The 21,302-nt window shown below is 35.6% G+C and overlaps 1 protein-coding gene across 1 annotated transcript; it reads left to right on the top strand.

Moving 5' to 3' along the window:
* The first annotated feature begins 2,607 nt into the window (after positions 1-2,607).
* On the top strand, positions 2,608-21,242 carry LOC125669873 (calcitonin gene-related peptide type 1 receptor-like). The gene is made up of 11 exons (XM_048904712.2): positions 2,608-3,236; positions 4,261-4,373; positions 4,486-4,592; positions 6,725-6,899; positions 8,778-8,928; positions 10,551-10,617; positions 14,243-14,309; positions 14,411-14,493; positions 15,270-15,396; positions 16,028-16,069; positions 18,121-21,242. The coding sequence occupies exons 1-11, from the start codon at positions 2,795-2,797 to the stop codon at positions 18,322-18,324; spliced, it is 1,578 nt and encodes a 525-aa protein (XP_048760669.1). The 5' UTR covers positions 2,608-2,794; the 3' UTR covers positions 18,325-21,242.
* Positions 21,243-21,302: the final 60 nt, after the last annotated feature.

Below are 21,302 nucleotides of genomic sequence, written 5' to 3'. Positions count from 1 at the left end.
AGTCCTGCACATACATTCATGTGCGTTTCTCTCTGATTTGTGGATTTTATTTAATTTTGCTAATATTCTTTTACAAATAAAATGAAAAAGCGACTATTCTTGAATGTTTCAAACTCATTTCTAGAATGCAACTGGAAATCCTATAAATATTCATCTAAAGCTGAATATAAGAGATTCACTAATGTCCTCCCTATTTTGTCTCCTTGTAAATTGCTAATACCTTGATACATGAGGAGCCGTTTTTGGAACATAAAACATGCGAAATTATATAATAAATTCATAAAAAGCATTTTGTGGAAAACAAACTTTAAGAGTAAGCCCACTTACAATGTATCAGAATAAATCTTTATGCTCAATGATGTTCTGCAGTCTTAATGTATCGATATCTTGAATTAACAAGAGGCCAATGGACCTTGACGGTCACCTGAGCCCATTCATGGACCTGTCTGAAAGGCTCTTATATATATGCACAATCCCCCAAAGCCTTTACAATTGAAACATTTGGTAGACTGCATTATGTAACCTCATTACAAAAGCATTCAGTGTTCAATATCTCAATATATTTTGGCAGGTTAATTGACGGATTTTCAAATACCACCATCCCCCTCCAGCAAAGTATTTCCCCAAAAGTATTACTCGGGTAGGCAGCATCTTGATCACCTCATCTTTCATCTTTTTATTTATCTAGTTTTCATATAACATCAAAAGAACTAGACATAAGGTTTTAAGTATTATAAACATTAACTCTCTTTGACCAATTAACCCCCCCCCCCCTCCCCATCCTGAAACCCTGCAACCTGGTTTACAAAATAAACAATTAAATTGTTAGATCATGAAAATTACAATTTTGTTGGAGTTTCCCTTGCCCATCATTACTATATGCTCAGTTTGTCTGTTATTTGCCTAGTAGTAAAGATTTTTGATGGAATTGTCACTATATAACTAATTTGGCCACGCTCTAACACAGTAACCCCTGCCCCGGGGGTCATGAAATTTACAAATTTGGTAGAGACTTTCTGGCTCATCGTTACTATATATTCAGTTAGTCTGCCATATGCTTAGAAGTAGAGAAGATTTTTAAAGAATTGCATAAATTTTACAGTTTTTACCCCAACATTAAGGCCCATTGGGATGGTGGGTCATTAAATTGACATTTTCTGGTTCCCTTCTCCTACAGATGTTACATATCAAATTGGGTAAAGAGTGGCTCAGTAGTTTTTGAGAAGTTAACCCGTTAACACTGGATGGACAAGGGACGACGACTGACGCAGACCAATAGCAATAGGTCACCAGAGTGACCCAGGTGACCTAAAATGTTTATTATAAATGGTATTTATAAGATGTTATACTAAGTTCATTTAAGACTTAACTGTATCGGAGAACAGTTACGTAATTTATCTCTATGAAAATACATGTATCTACATTCAACCTATCGGCGACATACACTGCGATACTCAGATCTATGCAATATCAATATTTGTTGTACAAAGCCTGATTGATTTTCCATAACTGTTTTCTAAAATCAAAACCAAAAACGTAAGGGGGAACCCTGCTATGGGGGAAGATCTACTATATAGTAGAATTTCCCCCTATGGGAAAAGGCTACTATATAGCCATTTTCCGGGGGGGGGGGGGGTAAAGCTACTATGGGGGAAAGGCTGCTATACAACACCGGTTATATATTAAACACTGTGAAACTGTCAACAACATTGTTGATATTTTATCTGTGAGATATCATTTTTATTTGTCAATACGTAATAATCTAACTAGCATATTCCTTTGCAAAATTAAACTACCATCACGTGACCCCAGGGCCCCAATTTGAAGAAAATAACAAAATATAAAGAAAGTTTAGTCAGTTTTGCTTTTCTTATTTCATCTTCAAATCTTATTTTTCTCAATTTTCATAAGTGTAAAGACAAATGAAAAGGGAAGTTAACGAAAAACGACCAATCTCATAAACCCGCAGAATGATATCTGTCAAGTTTGGTTTATTCACGTGGTCCAGGCATCATGTCGGCCTGACTGTCCGTCTGTCTGCCTGCGTGTCTGTATCGCTTTATGTACATTGTTCGGACACGCAGATCGAAAAACAGTAAACCTCACCAGCTGAAATATTCTGAAATGCTAGATCGTTATAGATGAGTTTTAACATCAACCATCCTAAGGTGTTTGTTGATAATTAATATACGATGCGTACATATTACTGTCGATATTTGTCAATGGTTCATGCTCTTAAATTGTAATTGGATACTTAAGATTGTGGATTAAAACTCTATAATAATCAATTACCAATCCCTGATTCTTTTATTTGTCATTAAGCAGTCGCACTGCAGCAGTTCTCCACGAAGCTGAGATTGACACAGTCTACCTATCGGAATCTTTTCTTTTTCGTCCAGTAATTTAAACCATTTATCGGCGTGATCTTACACATTATCTCATTTGGTAATCGACTCTTTTGTCCTGAGTTGACGCCGTGGAAACAGTATCGTGAAACCCTTGACTTTCTTTCCTGTGTATGACGTCACTTCATACAGCTGTGTTTTTAAACGTAAAGACGGAACAGATGAGTAACGATTGTATGACTATTTCCCATTAAACAAAATATCCAGCAAGGGTAGTTATAGTACACACGAAAGAGATGCGCCAGACGCATCATATCTCCACCAACAAAGGACAATTGAAAAACAGTCCTGTTTCGTTCAAGAAATGGACCCTGTACTATAGATTCTAGAATATTATAAATTCGTCGGATAATTCCAAATCGTATCGAATATTGTATTTTCAGGAGATAATGATTTCTATTTGTCTTCCTAGTGTCGAGTTATTTAACGTTCTGACTGCACTCTTCTGTCACCGTCTCCTTGCGCCTCACATGAGCAATGAATCAGCGATTTACTGGACCGCCGATTTTCAACACAATTTCAAATTTTTAGCAACAGCAGCAAATGATGCTTTTGAGACAGGATACCAACTTGTGCCCGATATTGACAATGCAACAAACATGCAGATGGTGTGTTCCGGTTTGACAAGAGACGATTGTCAGAGATGGCTGGCTTGTTCTCGTGCAGGCAGCGATTGCTGTAAAAGACATTTAGCACGAAACATGACGACCAGGGTATCAGCAGCGCACTGCAAAGCGATATGGGATGGAATATCATGTTTTGACTCGACTCCTAATGGAACTGCAGTAGATCTAGAATGTCCTTCATACTACATTCCCACGGAAGGATCAGGTAATTGACTACATCTGTTATATCTCTTGACAATTTCGTGGAGTCATCATGTGGGGGGGGGGGGGGCAGTAAGAGTAAAAAAAAATTGTCTATTTAATGTATACATGTACCCCTTGCACACTCGAACGTAGTAGACGTACTTCAATCAAAATTTAAAATCTTTTAACATTTAGCTTTCAAATTCTACATCAATTGGCCATAAAATCTCTCCATTGGAAACCAAAAATTTTAATGAATTGAAAAATGTATACGTTTGTCACGTAAGTTTGTCCATCTCAGATCAGGTATTTCCCGGATAGAGAATTATATATATATATATATATATGTATATATATATATAATTCAATAAAAAAAGCAGGAAAATATACAGTTCCAAAATATATTTAAATCACTAGCGCTTTCTGGATTTTAACATTTTTTTTAAAATTTGTATTCACCTGAGGATGGATGTTAAAATCCAGAAAGCGCTAGTGATTTAAATATATTTTGGAACTGTAGATTTTCCTGCTTTTTTTATTGAATTATTTTGACTGTGTGATATCAACTCTTTCTATTTGGATTATATATATATATATATATATATCTAATAATAATAATAGATATATAGATATAGATAGATAGATAGATACGTCTGATCGATGATATACTGCAAGCTTGTGATTGTTATATAGTTTCCATAAGAACCTCAGTAATGAATTGCAGTCGCGATCAGAATTGAATGACACTGTTACTACTAAATAAGTATAACTTGAATAAAATCGAACAACAGAAATAGAAATTGACAAGCTTTAGTTTATTTATAATGAAATTCCTTACAAGGACAATTTATTATTAATCAGTTAGAAATGTACTAATCAATACTAATAAAATAGTTTTCTGTACCATGCACACCAATTTATCTTGAACCCCTCTAGCCTGATAAATAATAATTATATGCGTGTATTTCTGTTAGTGAAACTTGTTACAAGGGAATGTGTATATTAGAGACTGACTTTATGTTTTTGTACTAACCTTATTTCTATAGTCAAAACTACAAAAACATGCCTACCCAGCGGAAACTGGCATGTACCTAACGGCCGTATCATGGTCAACGACACTCTACATACCTACACGATCTGCAAAAAACAGAAGAAAAAGGTGAGAAATTTCTTATATGAAAATTCATGAAATCACCATGTTATAAATTTCCTCGAGATTTAAATCTTAATACATATTAGTAAAAGTATGACGCGGTTAACTGATATTGCAGGTAATTGGTGCTGAAACTATGGAAATACAAAGATTGGTTGCTCTAGTAACAAACCTTATAAGTCTGACATTTCTTTTTCCATCGCTAGCAGTCTTTATTTTGTTCAGGTAAGAAAATACAAGCATTGATACAGTGCTTTGGCAAGTGCAGGTTTTGTCAGCATTTACTTTTCGTTATTAACGCCCCCCTCCTATTCCATCATAATTTTGTCATTAGAATGTGTATACCTACTCAATTGAGAATTTTTATATATGTACAGTATACTCGTTAAATGTTAATTTTGTCATTTTATCTGTATATCCCCTACACGATAATTCTATGTGTATACCTTCTCAATGGTAATTTTTAACGTGCATACTCGTTGCATATTAATTTTGAAATTATATCCGATCCATACTACCTTTGTTTTCCATGTGTGTTGCAGATCCATGCCGTAGGGACGTTTATGTCTAATGACCGGTCCATTTCTGAGTTAAATGACTTATTCATTAGGCTAATCATAGTCCCAATGTTATAAATGTTACAAATCACAATGTGTTAGATGGAATGGAATTCAGTCCGACAAATTAGATATTACAATAGGAGTACCTCAAGGATCAATACTTGACCCTTTGTTTTTTATTCTATATGTAAATGACTATCCAGATTGCTTACAATACTCTGCAGACCATATGTATGCGGACGATACAACCCAAGATGTCTCGGATAAAAGTATAGATGCTATAGAAAACAAATTACATACATGCATGGATCTTAACAATACTTTGGAATGGATGGATAAAAACAAAACTATCGATACAAGTTGACAATATTGCCATCGAAAATGTATCATGTACAAAACTACTTGGTGTTTATGTTGACAGATGTCTCACGTGGTCTGCACATGTTGAAATTTTATCCAAAAAAAAAAAAACTTGCAGGCAAAATTGGTGTGTTATCTAGATAACGTTCATTTTTTTTCAACCGATTTATTGCTGAAAAATTTTAATACAATCCCCCCCCCTCATTTTAACTATTGTTGTACTGTTTGGGGCGATATGAAAAACAGGGACAGTCTTTACAAATTATGCAAACTTCAGAAGCGAGCTGCTAGAGTGATTTTGAATAGAAATTTTTATACACCTACAACAGAAATGATGCAGCAACTTAGATGGATGCCTCTGTTGGACTATTTTATATATAGAGATACCGGTATCATTCTTGTCTTCAACGTTTTACATGGTCTAACCCCCCATTATTTAGATGCTTTTCAGTATGTTCAGGAAATTAGCAGTAGATCTACCAAATTAAGTCAAAGTAATTCATTATATATCCAGAGGGCAAAGACACCATGTATTTCATAAGATCTTTTACAATTCAAGGTTCACAGTTATGGAATGATATGCCAGAATTTTTAAAATATTACCCAACATTGGAAACTTTTAAATCCGTTTATCTTAGAATTGTTTTCTTCATTCGGAAAATGAAAACCTTATAGATTTGATTTTGATTATTTTCAGTTTTATTTTTATTTATCTATTTTCAGTTTTATTTTCAGTTTTAAATATGTAGATAACGTACATGTATAAATACAACATAGTACCTTCATATACTATTTTATATTGTATCTGTATTATACTGTTGTCTGTATATATGTTTTCAGGACCACAGTGTAAACTAGTTTTAAACTAATTGTACTATCCTGTTTAAATAAAGGACATTATTACTATTATTATAAGTAAAGTCGACAATTGAGCCGATATTTTATTTAGAATTTAATGGAAGTAACCGTGCTAAGAATAAGATTTGATATGTTGTGTGGAAATTCCTTGCACGCTTTATACTTTTTAAGATGTTGACGGTTTCCCATTATGCCTTTTATGCCTTTACGGTCCTGTCGCCCTATATAGAAGTCATCATGCTATATTTTTAGTATTTTGTCGCGGTCTTTATTATCAATTCTAAATACGTTGCTCACCTTAGTTGTTTTGAGTTACAGTTTGGGGTTTTTGTTTAGGGGGGGGGGGGGTTCTATCTTCTCTAGCTAATATTCATTTTTTTCTTGATCAGAATATAGGGTAGGGTAAATTACAAGTGTAATGTTGATTTTCTTCCATAATTCACTTGCATTATCATTTTGTACCCGGGTAATGAAATATGCATTAACTTATATCTATACTGAAATTTTCTTGGTTTCAATAAACGTTTCCCGTTGGTTTGATACTTGCTCTCGGATCTTCAATTTTTTTCTTTTTTCTAGATCCCCTGGTAATTCCGAGACTGGTAGGAAAATGCGGCGGATGTTCTGGATACACCAGCATTTCTTGATGTCGCTTATCTTTGTCAGTATAGTTACTCTGATTATGGACGAGTTTATCGTCAGAGAACATGTCAATCAAATACACAGACAATCCAGCCTAATAGATAATAACTCGGTAGGTGACTGATTTTCGAAAAGTTTAAGTGAAACTGATTTGATATTTAAGGTGACTCCATACTCGAAGTTTGAAAAGTGTATTTATTTCCATTCATTAGAGTTAAAACTAACAAATTATCAATTAAAATACATAGGTCATCACACTTTTTAAGATGAGAGACGTACATAAACAGAATCATATATCACCGTCAGAAAACTGCTATTTTCGTTAAACAACGTTATCAAATGTTCATAAAAACTGGTTATGATGATATAGTAACATTCATAACAATTTCATGAAACTATATCTTCACAAAAATATACAAATGTCTGTAAAAAATAAAGGAAATCTATCGCATAACAGACTTGATAAAGAAATCAATAGAAACAGAGTTATTGTCCTTGGATTCAATATTTCGACATGTATCATTGATTATTCCTCTATAACATAAACTTTTGAAATAGTTTATTTCTAACAAGATTTTTTACATTAAGTATCGGAAAATACTCCAACAAAATTTATGTTCCTATCATGCATAAATCTAAATACATAATTGATTTTGCAAAATCTGATGACATCACAGGAGGGTGGAATTACTTTAAAGTATTTTTCATTTAATTTTAAAAAAAAATTGAAACCTCATATTTTTTCAAGCATAGACATTTCTCATGTAAAAAGATTCCTTTGCTAAAGTATAATACCCAGTTCAGGTCTCAACATGTGTATGTTTTACTTTATTTTCAATGATAGTTTTAATCATGATATCCTTGGCTGTATTAGCTCACCGAGGTTACTTAATAAACGATTTTTAAGGACAAATGTCTCTTGTCAGTGGCCTCATACAGTGTTCGGGTTTCGGCGCTGGAAATGTTAATATTTTGGTGGATGAGGAAAAATCCCCACCAAACTTTGCATTCTTAGAAATGATACGCTTGTTAAAATTCCGCCGAAAGATAAAGCGCTAAGATTTCGAACTACTTTATTGAGAAAAAATATGCTAAATATTCCCGAAATGCGGTATTTGTAAGAATATATCAGGTAAACCCGATCTTGGCCTAATGAAGATTTGACTGGAAATTCGTCATTAGTGTTGAAATGCAGGGGAAGCAAACGAAATTTAGGAATGGAAAAAAAAAAAACCAATTGGCATTGACATATCACGTGGTACATAATTGCGAAAGCTTGATTTTCTGCGGAGGTGGCAGGGGACAGTTTCTTTGGTTTTGAAACATGTGGATAGGGGGTATACACCAAAGTCAGATTATAACAGACTAATGAAAAATCATATTTCCCTTTTATGTCAATACTTGTATTTCATATTAGTGTAGTTAATAAATTATGTCCCTAAATTACATGTAATCTATAAATACTGGTGCTGGTGCACAAAACATGCTCTCAGCAGGTTCCCCCTTTTTGCTTTGATTTTCCCTCATTTAGGCTAATCTGCACCACCCCCACACCATCACAGTACCAAACATGGGGATTTAGACACTGTGCACAATCAAGAACCCTATCTGCCCTTCTAAAAAATCTACCTCTCATATGGGGCCATCCACCTTCCCTCACAGCTACAGACCTTTTGCTAGACCCTGCATGTTTTCACCGGAATTTCTTCAGCAACTGACCACGTGTCTTAGTTTCGTATTTGCACCCATCTATATGCTAGGAATCATGGTGACACCTATATGTTGTATATCAACATTTTTATTAAGCACTCAGCTACATTTGACATGCATCCTAAAATTATTGTATACATTTTTACACATGTAATATCACTTCAAATATGGGGTATTTCCATTTTTGGAAAAAACTGACCGGGCCTATAGTGCGAAACTGTTCCCTGCTACCTGACCGTCGCTTTACAGTTTTAACTAACTAACTTTGTATGTTTCACAGCCACTCTGCAAGATGATAATCCTTCTTCAGAAGTACTTGAGATCCGCCACGTATTTTTGGATGTTTGTAGAGGGCCTGAATATACTGCTTCCACTGCTTCAAAGCTTCAATACAGAAATCAGGGCGATCTGGCTGTCCATGATAGGATGGGGTAAGTTTGGCTGTCATTTACAGGGTTGGGCAAGTCTGACTGTCCATCATAGGGTCGGGTAAGTCTGGCTGTTTATTACAGGGTGGGATAAGTCTGACTGTCCAATGCAGACTGGGGTAAGTTTGGCTGTCCATTATAGGGTGGAGTAAGTCTGGCTATCCATTATAGAGTGGGGTAAGTCTGGCTGTCCATTATAGAGTGGGGTAAGTCAGGCTGTCCATTATAGGGTGAGGTTAAGTCTGGCTGTTCATTATAGAGTGGGATAAGTCTGGCTGTCCATTATAGGGTGGGGTAAGTCTGGCTGTCCATTATAGGGTGGGGTAAGTCTAGCTGTCCATTATAGGGTGGGAGAGGTCTGACTGTCCAATACAGACTGGCGTAAGTTTGGCTGTCCATTATAGGGTGGGGTAAGTCTGACTGTCCAATACAGACTGGGGTAAGTTTGGCTGTCCATTATAGGGTGGGGTAAGTCTGACGGGTAAGTCTGGCTGTTCATTATAGAGTTGGGGTAAGTCTGGCTGTTCATTATAGGGTGGGGTAAGTCTGACTGTTCATTACAGGATGGAGTAAGTATGGCTGTTCATTTAAGGGTGTGGTAAGTCTGGCTGTCCCTTGCAGGGTGGGTAAGTCTGACTGTCCGATACAAACTGGGGTAAGTCTGACTGTTCATTAAAGGGTGGGGGTAAGTACTGATGTCCATTATAGGGTGGGGGTAAGTCTGGCTGTTCATTATAGAGTGGGGTAAGTCTGACTGATTATTACAGATTGGGGTAAGTACGACTGTCCATTATAGGGTGGGATAAGTCTGGCTATTCATTAAAGGGTGGGGTAAGTACTGCTGTCCATTATAGGGTGGGGGTAAGTCTGGCTGTTCATTATAGGGTGGGGTAAATCTGGCTGTCCATTATAGGGTGGGGGTAAGTCTGGCTGTTCATTATAGGGTGGGGTAAGTCTGGCTGTCCATTATAGGGTGGGGTAAGTCAGGCTGTTCATTATAGGGTGGGGTAAGTCAGGCTGTTCATTATAGGGTGGGGTAAGTCTGGCTGTCCATTATAGGGTGGGGTAAGTCAGGTTGTTCATTATAGAGTGGAATAAGTCTGACTGTCCATTACAGGCTGGGGTAAGGCGAGTTGCTTTGTACAAATCAATTTGGAACTGATGGTAATATGATTATGCTTTGTACCTACAGGCGTATGATTAGCTGTTTGCTTTGTAAATGTAAAACCTAAGGTACTATGATAATTTCATTATATTTAGGATTCTGTGATGAAATTATTCTTTTGTATGCTTTGTAAAAGTGAGTTTTGGATCTGATATCATATTACTTCGTTCATATTTTGTTGATATTTGTTAATTTTAATTCTGGGTTTGAATATAATTTCTTTTTTAATTATTTGCTTTTTCACTGTAGAGTTATCATCCGATGATAAAGCAATTATGTGATTGTTCGATTTATCAGTGTAAATTTAGGTTCTATCAATAAGCTAATTTAGAATTGAACTTCTGTTTTGTATTCGTATGTAGAAAAACAATGGAGTTTGATATTTTCTTTCAATTCTATATCATGGATTTTCACTTTTCCAAGATATGATTCAATTGATTCCTTCATTTCCAATTGTTAGGAATCCCGCTTATTATGGCTGCTGTATATGCAAGTTTAAGAATGACAATTGAACGCTTCAATTTTAAGTGAGTATTGAAATTATTTCATGGGACGTCATGTTTAAAATTTCATGTAGCAATTTCTCTCTTCTGCTCTAGCTTTAAAGTGCTGTTCTGCTAATGTACCGGTATTCACAAACCTAATTCTTTAAAATATACCCTCTTTGTTAAATGTCACGTACCTAGAAATCAAAGCACAACTTCTGAAATAACCACTGCATTTCTAATCGTTGGTTCCGCTTCCAACACCTACAGTAGATGAGGATTTCATTGTAAGAGGGCGAGTCAATAAGTAACCAGCCTAAATTTCCGGTTGAGATCCACCTCTTCTTTTTCGATGTAATTGTCCAAAGGTGTTCAAGTGCCATCAGTACAGAACTCAAAAAGTCAGGGTCCTTTCCATTGACCCACTCTTCAACTGCCGTCACGACTTCTTCGTCATACCGGAAATGACGTCCATGGATATCCTTTTCAAGTTTGGGAATAGGAAGAAGTCGCTAGGAGCTAGGTCAGGCGAATAGGCAGGATGTGGTATTAATTCATATCCGTTTCGCTCTACAACATCCATTGCAACTTTGCAAGTGTGAACTCTCGCGTTGTCCTGTTGCAGCAAAATACCTTTAGACAGTTTACCTCGGCCTTTTTTAACGGATGTCGGTTCTCAGCTGGTCTAGCAAGTTTGCATAGTACACTCCAGTTATTGTACTTCTATTGGGTAAAAAGTCCAACATAATAACGCCTTTTGCATCCCAAAATACTGTGGCCATCAACTTGCCAGCAGATGGTTGCGTCTTGAATTTCTTTGACCTCGGGGACCCATGCCCTACCCTCTGACGATTCTGTGGCTCATGATAATGAATGCAATTCTCATCTACAGTCACCAGATGCCAAAGAAAATCATATTTTGACCTAGAGCGCTTCAACAAAGCGCTACATACTGATGCTCTGGTTGCCATTTGCTCATCGCTAAGGGATTTGGGGACTCGACGGGCTGTTAGCTTGCGCATACCTAAACGATCATGTAAGATTGTTGAAACGCTACCATGTGAAATGCCTAATGCCTGCGCTATTTCTTCCACCTTAATTCGCCTATCAGAGTATACCAGATCCCGAACTTTCTTACACATTTCTTCGTCTGTGGCATCCAATGGGCGTCCAGACCTGGCTTCATCTTCTATAAGACGTTCTACCGCGTTTGAAATCCCTTACCCAGAATTTAACCTGAGCATAAGATGGTACAGAAGACCCATAAATATCGGTTAACTCGCCGTGTATATCCTTGCTTGTTTTACATTTTAAATACAAGTACCGAATTATAGCACGGTACTCAACTTTAGATGAAAAACATGCCTTTGCATCACTAGCCATGTTTGACATTCAATATCTTATTAAAGAATGACTCGATACGCGTGCAATTTTGTACCCAGGTATAAAACATGTATTGAAACAAGGCATGAAAATCGTGACCGTCTCGGCCAATCGAAAATGGGATAGGCTGGTTACTTATTGACTCGCTCTCATAGATTTACAAGTAACATACTGTCACAGTTGATGATCTTGTAGAATTACAAGTAACACGCTGTCACAGTTGGTGATCTTTACGCCTTGCTGATTTTTCGAGATTTTCTGGTTGATTGCATATAAAGTTGCTAAGTTATACAGTTTTGTGTTTTCATATCAAGGTACTGGTTATACGGTTTTTATTTTCATATTAAAGGGCTTGATAAACAGTTTTTGTATTCATATCATGGTGCTGGAGATACTTGATACGAAAATATGAACTTCTGTGAAGGAGACTTTTAAAGTTCAAATGTATTGTGTCACAACATATGCGAGAAGTTGTTTAAATCAAATGTTGATTCTCAAAAATTCCAAAAACTTTTGATAAATCTTAAATTACAAAGTTAACCTTTCACAAAAACATCTGCATCAAAACTTTGCACTTTCACTCCTAATAGTAAGTTAAATACTAGGTTCTTAAATCATAAACAACATCCTCTTCAATAACAAAAGGTCCAAAGGTTACCCGAGTGTTAATTAAAATATCACTAGCCCAAAGGGCTACGAAATCCATAATGATTTTCCTGTTCTGCACATATAAGCTTACATGTAAATCTATTATTCAGTGTTTTAAAAGTAGAAATACCACCAAATATATTCATACTGATGAAATATTTGACATAATATATGTTACATTAACACTACATTACTAATTTGGACCCATCCTTTAGTAAGAACCATGGGGTTGCAAAATTCACAATTTTAGTGCATCCCTTCCTGCTCTTATTAGATATACATTTACTGTTTTCAGTATCAGCAAAATTAAAAACGTCTTCACAGGATCTATTTTATATTGCTTGTAGGAGTTATGAGATTGATCACTCTGACTATTTTAGCCCCAAACTGGTATAAAAAACCCTACCCCAGGATCATGAAATTTACAATTTTGTTTAAAGGACTACCGATTCCTTCTAAATATCCATTTAGTTTCAATTTAATATCATCAGCATTAAAGAGGATGCTATTTACATGTTTTACACATAAACACTATTATATCCATTGTTTCGATTCACCATGGAGTCAGAACTTCTACCTTAATGATCATGAGATTCACTATTTTTATAGAGGTCTTCCTACTCTTTTTAACTATGCATTTAGTGTTTCTTATAAATGTACAGTTTTAGAAAAGATTTTTAAAAATCGGTAATGTTTTGTCCCATCCCTAACGCTCCATAGGCGCAGGAGTTCGGAAATTTACAATTGATGCCTCCCCCCTTCGTCCCAAAGATACTTCATACCAAATTTGAAAAAGAATTGGAAGGATAGTTATCAAGACGAAGTTAAGAATTATCAATTGTTAACGCACATCGGACGATGCACGACGACAGACTCAGACCAATATAGAACTCGGAAATATTCATATCTTATGATGAGTTGTCCAACTATTGCTTTCTTAAACACCATTCTTATTCTACACACAAGTGCTCTCGGGTTTATATTAGAACTATTCCTAAAGTTCCCCATTAACAGTGTCTATGTAGTGTTTGGTGGTCTTCCCGTGGGCACAAAGTATGCTCCTTTACTAGCTAAACTATTTTTTTTGTATTCCTTGGAGACAGGTATTATTCAAAAGCTTCCACAGAAGAAAGAACACTTTGACTGTGGCCTTCAACTTGATATTTAGACACATCGACGATATCTTATGTATTAATGATATTCACTTTTCTTCATCCGTCGATGCGACATTTTCCAATTAATAAAACATCACAGAGTCTTTAACATTTGCTTCATATTTGTATGTTTTACTGAACATAGACGTTAACGACAAACTAACGGCTCAACTTTAGGACATACGGGATGAATTTCGCTTTTCCATTGTTAGCTTCCTATGTGTAATGTTTGTCTCTCAATTGATTCAATATGAAGGATCATATTCTTCGTAGGATCAATTTTAAAATCGAAACAGGCTACTGATGAATAATGTGATGTTACATAGGTTCCAAACTCTCGTTTAAAGTTAGCATTACATAAATTCTAAAGTCGTCGTAATGATCTTATTTATAAATAAAACCTCACATCTTCACAATTTTCATGTACAGTTTTCGTTTTCGTATCAATGTGTTGGATATAAAGTTTTTGTTTTCATATGCAGGTGCTGGATTTACAGTTTTCCCGAGATTGAGTGGATAATATTTGTCCCAAATGTCATCACAATTTTAGTGAGTACAGGTTTATTGAATTGAAAGCACAAAACATACTCCATTTTCTCAGAATACGTCAAATTATATTTCCTAGCTGATGAGATGCTGATATTTTTCAGTTTAACACTGTTTTCCTGATAGCTATAGTTGGAATGATAGCCGTGAAAGAAAGGAGAATGCAGTCAACTAGATCCTGTGTACCGTAAGTGTAGTGATATGGTTGGTAGTGATGACATTGAACTGAAACCAATTAATTTTCAGCATGCATTCTATGGTCGTTAAAACGATCTAGTTCGTCAATACAACCTCGCATTGGGTCAAATGCTGTCTGACATGTTTCATACCGATTGTTAAGCCGTTCTTGGCACACTGATTTTGACTGCGGATAACTCCGTTTACCTGATCAGGATATAGGGCTCACGGCGGGTGTGACCGGTCAACAGGGAATGCTTACTCCTCTTAGGCACCTGATCCCACCTCTGGTGTGTCCAGGGGTCCGTGTTTGCCCAACTATCTATTTTTGTATTGCTTATAGGAGTTATGAGATTGATCACTGTTCGTTATCTTCACCTTGCATTGGAAACATATTCGTTCCATACTATAAAAATGGTTAATCTTTTTAAATGTTTAGACAATTATTGAAATTGAGTAAAACCTTGGTGCTAATAAGGCATATATTGTCCTTTTCATCATATTGCTGAATGAGTTAAAGTTTATTTTCCTGAAAGATGCTATAAGCATCGACTGAAGTGGAGTTTATGATATGAAAAAGATATCATAACTATAACGATAGATGTACAATAATATTGATTTTAGAATATATACCATAATAGTTTCATCATCATCATCATTATATTGCACATTCTTAAATAGCGCAATAAATTTATTTTTAAGTGTTGGAATGCAATCATCATACATGTGTGCATCACTGATTGTTATCTTCACTTTCCAATCATTTTCTGGTGTATTGTGTTTCAGAAAACCTTTACGCTGTCTTGTGTTCCTTATTCCCTTGTTTGGAATCCATTATATCTTCGCCTGGGTTTCTTATGCATGGGACGCTGATTGGCCTTTAGTTGTCTCTAGAGCAGAAGAGGGTCTTCAGGTCAGTTTTCATATTCAAATATCAGTGAGTACAAAGAGCTAAATAAATACAGAATATTCCATTTCATTCTAAATCGATTGTTTGTTTTACTTCCCATCAATATTTTCACTCAGTTATAGGTGAAGTACCAGAAATTTAGGCATATGCTTAGTTATTACGGCCGTAACAGTGAGGTCGCTTTAACGTGCAAATGCCGGTCGCGACACGAGCCCTCCGCTTTTAATGTCATATCCGAAAGACCCGTGATTCTCACTTCTTCACGAGCGTTTAGCGAGGGAGCAATCACTACCTATGTTTACGTCTTAGATTTGACGCGGTCATGGCACGAGCGGGGGTTGAACTCATGACCTCCCGTTTACGAAGCGAACGCTCTACCACTGCGGTACCGCGACCGGGTTCTACAAGTCAGGCATTCTTCTTATCTTTACAATTATATGTAGGATATTTCTCTGTGTGAGTAGTAGAGAATGTCGTATGTGAAATACGGCAAAACTTCTCAGGTTTTTTTTTAAAACAGAGAATTATGATTCACTATACATTTGACCCCAAAAATTATTTACTTGTTGATCAACATAACACAGATATATGCTGTAGAATAGAAAATTAATTTTCCCATTATTTCTTTTTTCAGGGTGTTCTTGTTTGCATTTTGTGGGTAGCTTGCAGTAATCAGGTATGAACATGATATCAATTATTCGATTAATTGTAGATAGAGAGTTCGGAACGCTAGTACTTAGTTTTCTAAAGCTTACATCATGTCCTATTACTCATCATGCCTTATTAAACGCTAAAATTTGATCTAATCTGAAATATCGAAAGCTTTGGGGGATAAATAAACAACTGGGTTTTCTTACGTCGGTTGTTTCTGATGACATTACATGTAACACGTGATGTTTCTGATGACAGTACATGTAACACGTGTTTGATTCTGATGACAGTACATGTAACACGTGTTTGATTCTGATGACAGTACATGTAACACGTGATGTTTCTGATGACAGTACATGTAACACGTGATGTTTATGATGACAGTACATGTAACACGTGTTTGATTCTGATGACAGTAGATGTAACACGTGATTGTTTGTGAAAGTAACACGTGTTTGTTTGTAAAAGTAACACGTTTGTTTCTGATGACAGTACATATAACACGTGTTTGTTAATGTAAAACGTGTTTGTTTCTGATGACAGTACATATAACACGTGTTTGTTTCTGATGACAGTACATATAACACGTGTTTGTTTCTGATGACAGTACATATAACACGTGTTTGTTTCTGATGACAGTACATATAACACGTGTTTGTTTCTGATGACAGTAACACGTGTTACAAATAAGTAACTAGCACTAAACTGCTTATCAAGTTTTATGAAGTGGAACTCCCTGTCCGCCAAATATATTCCACTAAGATTACATATATTTGCATGCATATGGTCTTGAAAATCGCCAATGTTTATAACCGCGAAAAACATCGCTATATTTTAATGAAATTCAATAGGGATGATGTACAAGAAAAGACTGATGGTTCTTTACTTCAGAAAAGGTCTGAACACTATCAAATGGCGAGTTGTATTAAGTAATTACTTGGTTTTGGACAGCTAATTAATATTATTTTCACATGTTCTGTATTTAATCAATATTGATACCGAGACAGGCTACTGACAATTAAGTTACAGGGGTTTCAACAATCGTGTTTAAAATTCTACTATACAAAATGTATGGTCTTTACAATGATGAAAGGTGAAGATAACGAACAGTGATCAATCTCATACTCCTAAAAGCAATACAAAATAGATAGTTGGGCAAACACAGACCTCTGGACACACCAGAGGTGGAATCAGGTGCCTAGGAGGAGTAAGCATCCTTTGTCGATCTAATTTGCAAATACAAGCTGTCACTGGGCCATTGGGTAGAATGCTATCTGACGGGTTTCATACCAATTGTTAGGCCGTTCTTTTCATACTGATTATAACTACGGGTTACTCTGTCTGCCTGATCAAGAAATATGGCTCATGACGGGTGTGACCGGTCGATAAGGGGTGTTTACTCGCCCCAGACACCTGATCCCACCTCTGATATGTTATGGGGTCCTTGTTTTCTTTTCCCTTAATTTTGTAATCATTATATGATTCATGAGATTGATCACTGTTATCTTCACTTGTTCATATAATCTAATTACAATTGACAGAAAGAGGTACTATGTAGAGATACATTATTTAGGTTTTGCCTGTCTGCATAACATGACATGTTATTTGAGTCCAATAAAAGGTGCATATCACGAAACGAGTAGTTGTTTTCTGTTTTGAAGTCGTGCCTAACATGAGGAGGAAAAGAGTCGAACCCACGAGCTTGATCTCACGAAAGGACCACTCTTCAAAATGACTTTCTATGTTTCTGAGATTAACTAGGAGTTACTCTTATAGAATACATATGTATATGCATTTCAAAATAATTCCCCCCTAAAAGCCGGACAGAATTTGGACAAAAACCGTACCTACTTCTTTGATAGATGTGAACCTTTGTTTACAATGTCCTCACTTTCTTCTCTATTAGTAAGTCATGTTCGTCTTTTTATGCTATGAAAATAACCGGCTAATCAACGATATTTTCTTGTCAGGGTTGGTCTCGGAATGATAAAAGTATCAGACACTACATTATTGCATGGTATGTTGGTACTCTATCATTCATTAATAATTCTGTATACAAATTTATCAATTATTCAGGTTCAGAAACATTTCATGAAAGCTCTCCAAGGCAACTGTCCTCACTTTTTTGCGAGATTTAGAGGACGCAAATCCAGCACCTCTTCTAGCACGCACCTGACACAAGCTATACACCAGGGGAATGCCATACCCATTCCTTGCAAGGATATAAAATCTCAGAAGAGGTCTCCGTCACACCCAACAGTGAAGAATTGTCTTCTGTGAGCATGCGACTCATTGTCATCAGTTAAGGATCGCTAAAATTGGGTAGAATCTAATTCTAACACTGATGGATCTCATGCGATATGTATTTGGTATAATCCGATCTCAATCTATTTAAATGATGGTAATAAGCTTTATAAAATTATTAAATAAATTACGTTATCAGTTGTTAGATTTGTTATAGTCTTTTTCAACAAATATTTATGTTATTGATTATGGAATGGCTTATACTAGTAATTGTAAATAGTGTACTTTGAATGAATAGTGCTTTGCTAGATCTACTGATAAGCTTCAGTAATAGCAAGATGTATTTCATGTTGTTTTTGTAGTTACGTGTACATGCTTGTTTTACATCCCTTAGAATTTTTTTACTCATACTGAGACGCCACCAACTGTAGGTGAAGCACCAAAAAATTTCGACATATGCTTAGCATTCAGGGCCGTAGCAGCGGGAGTTCCTGGACGTGTCATTGAACGCCTACCGCGACACTGAACTTCCGTTTTTAAGGTCAGAATTGGAAAGACCCGTGTTTCTCACTTATAAATGGCAAAGATTTGTTGAAGGAACAATTGTTTCTTATGTTCGACACGGACATGGCATGAGTGGGGCTCGAACTCACGACCTTACTGTAACGATTGATTGATTTGTATATTGCTTTAATTAACGCCCCTTTCGAAAATGTTTCACTCCTATGGGGACGTTCCATGTCACGAGTTACTAAATATGTATTCATCAGAAAACAACCTCTCATTCCATTAATATTCGATTGCAGTACTAGATATTTATTCATACTAAAGAATGGGATATAGAGATGTATAAATATCTCTTTCGCTTCGTTCTATTCGCTTTTTAAATATACATGATTAGTTGAGATAAATTCTTCTTGTCGTACGGGATGTTTGTTTGTGTTTTTTTTTTTTTTTTACGTCCATTCGAAAATGTTTCACTCATATTGAGACGTTACCAGCTGTAGGTGAAGTACCACAAGTTAAAACCCATGTTTAGAGCAACGGGGTTTCTTGAACATACCAACGCCTGCCGTGACAGGAAACCGTCGTCTGAAAGGTCATATCCAATAGACTTGTGATTCTCACTTCTAAATACCGAACATTTGACAAAGGAGTAATCAATGCCTATCCTAAAATCGTAGGTTTGATGAGGTCATAGCACAACCTCCTGATTACGAAGCAGTTGCTCTACCACTGAGCTACCGCAACCGGTCAATGATGTGTTCACATTGGACTTGAATTATTTCTATGATATGTATGTATTGTTTTTGTTAAAAAAATATTGTATTTTGTGTTCAGATTTTGTTCTGTTCTGAAGGTCTATCGATGTCCATTATAGTATTGATTAACATACAGTTAAGTTACATAAGGTAGGGGATTTTCAGACACTCTACATGTTTTTCTTCTTTTGAATGTTCATAGATACTATATACATTTTATTTACACCGTTTCTTTTTTCAGGGGGATGAAACATTACATATCTGAAAATAAACATTTCCGATATATATATATATATATATATATATATATATATATATATATATATATATATATATATATTGGAAATCAGAATGACACATTCCATAAATAACAATCATTTACTGCTAGCGCTTTCTTCATGTCTACTTGGTTCATCAGGCAGTTTAAATATGTATACAAAAATTGTTTAGCAACGTCTTTGTTATGACGTTAAGTAAACGAGTCCTTTATGACGTCATAATAACGTTAACCGGTAGCGTTTGGTAATTGTCTATAATTCCCATATATTTTGTAAAAATATTATGCTAAATACGGAACTTTCGGGATGTGCCGGAACGACCGATTAGACTTGACGTTTATACAACGCGGTCACGTGATAGTAAGCAATTGTAGGGCAAAGTTGACATCGTTACAACTGGTGTTTCGCTAGCAGACGGTCCGTAAAGAGTTATGCGCAGTCCCACAATGACAATTCAATTCACTATTGGTGCTTAGTACCTGGGTGTAAATTAGATGGAAGGAAAAAGGCGCATTTAGACGCGAATCCTTGGATGGAAGACGTGATGTTTTACTGATATCCTCAAGATATTCACTATATTTGTTTTCCTCGCCAACTCACATAATTTAATCAAATGCATTTTCTTATAAATGGTTGTAGTGATTCCTTTCTTTAAAAAATAGCATTTTAATACAGTAATTTGATAGCAATTGAAGAATTCCATGCTTGTTTACTTAGTTGTTATTGTAATCCGGAAGTGACATGCCCTACAATTACGTTTGACTCGCGATAAAAGTCAGAGTGGATCCGTATCTCGAAAGTCCCGTATTGTAGTTCTATTGTTCAAAAAATTATTTTCTATCAAGGCTTGGATTGAAAAGTTTAATAAAATAGTCCTCTTTGGCTTTGTGAGTTATTTCATTTTCAGTCCACATTTTAAAGAACGGGAACACTTTAAATTTACCACCCCGCATTCCGCAAAATGTTCACTACATGGGGTGTTCCGCACACTAGGATCTTTAATTTGTTGTTTGTGCACCAATTGAACTACAATATACATATTTGAACTGCTTGATGAACCATGTAGACATGGAGAAAGCGCTAGTAGTAAATGATTGGTTTTTTTATGGAATGTGTCATTCTGATTTTCAATATTTATTTACAACTGTGCCGAATCAACTTCTAATGTATATATATATATATTTTTATATATATATATATATATATATATATATATATATATATATATACATGTATGTATATATATTTGTGTTTTCTGCTTACTGTTATTGCTAAACTGTTAGTTTTAAAGTCAGAAGATATATATATATTTGTTTCTTTTGTAAACACGATTGAATCTATTTGATATATATTTTTATAGTCGTTTTATTGTTAATGTATATGTTTCACAATAAAAAAGAAAGTAAAATCAAAATCGATTTTTCTATGTTTCAAATACAATTGTAACATAATTATGCCTGCATTTCTAATGCTT

This window comes from Ostrea edulis, chromosome 4, assembly GCF_947568905.1.
Source record: "Ostrea edulis chromosome 4, xbOstEdul1.1, whole genome shotgun sequence".
Taxonomy (NCBI): Eukaryota; Metazoa; Mollusca; class Bivalvia; order Ostreida; family Ostreidae; genus Ostrea; species Ostrea edulis.
Note: the sequence above shows the minus strand (reverse complement) of the source record. Positions and strands in the feature narration are given on the sequence as shown.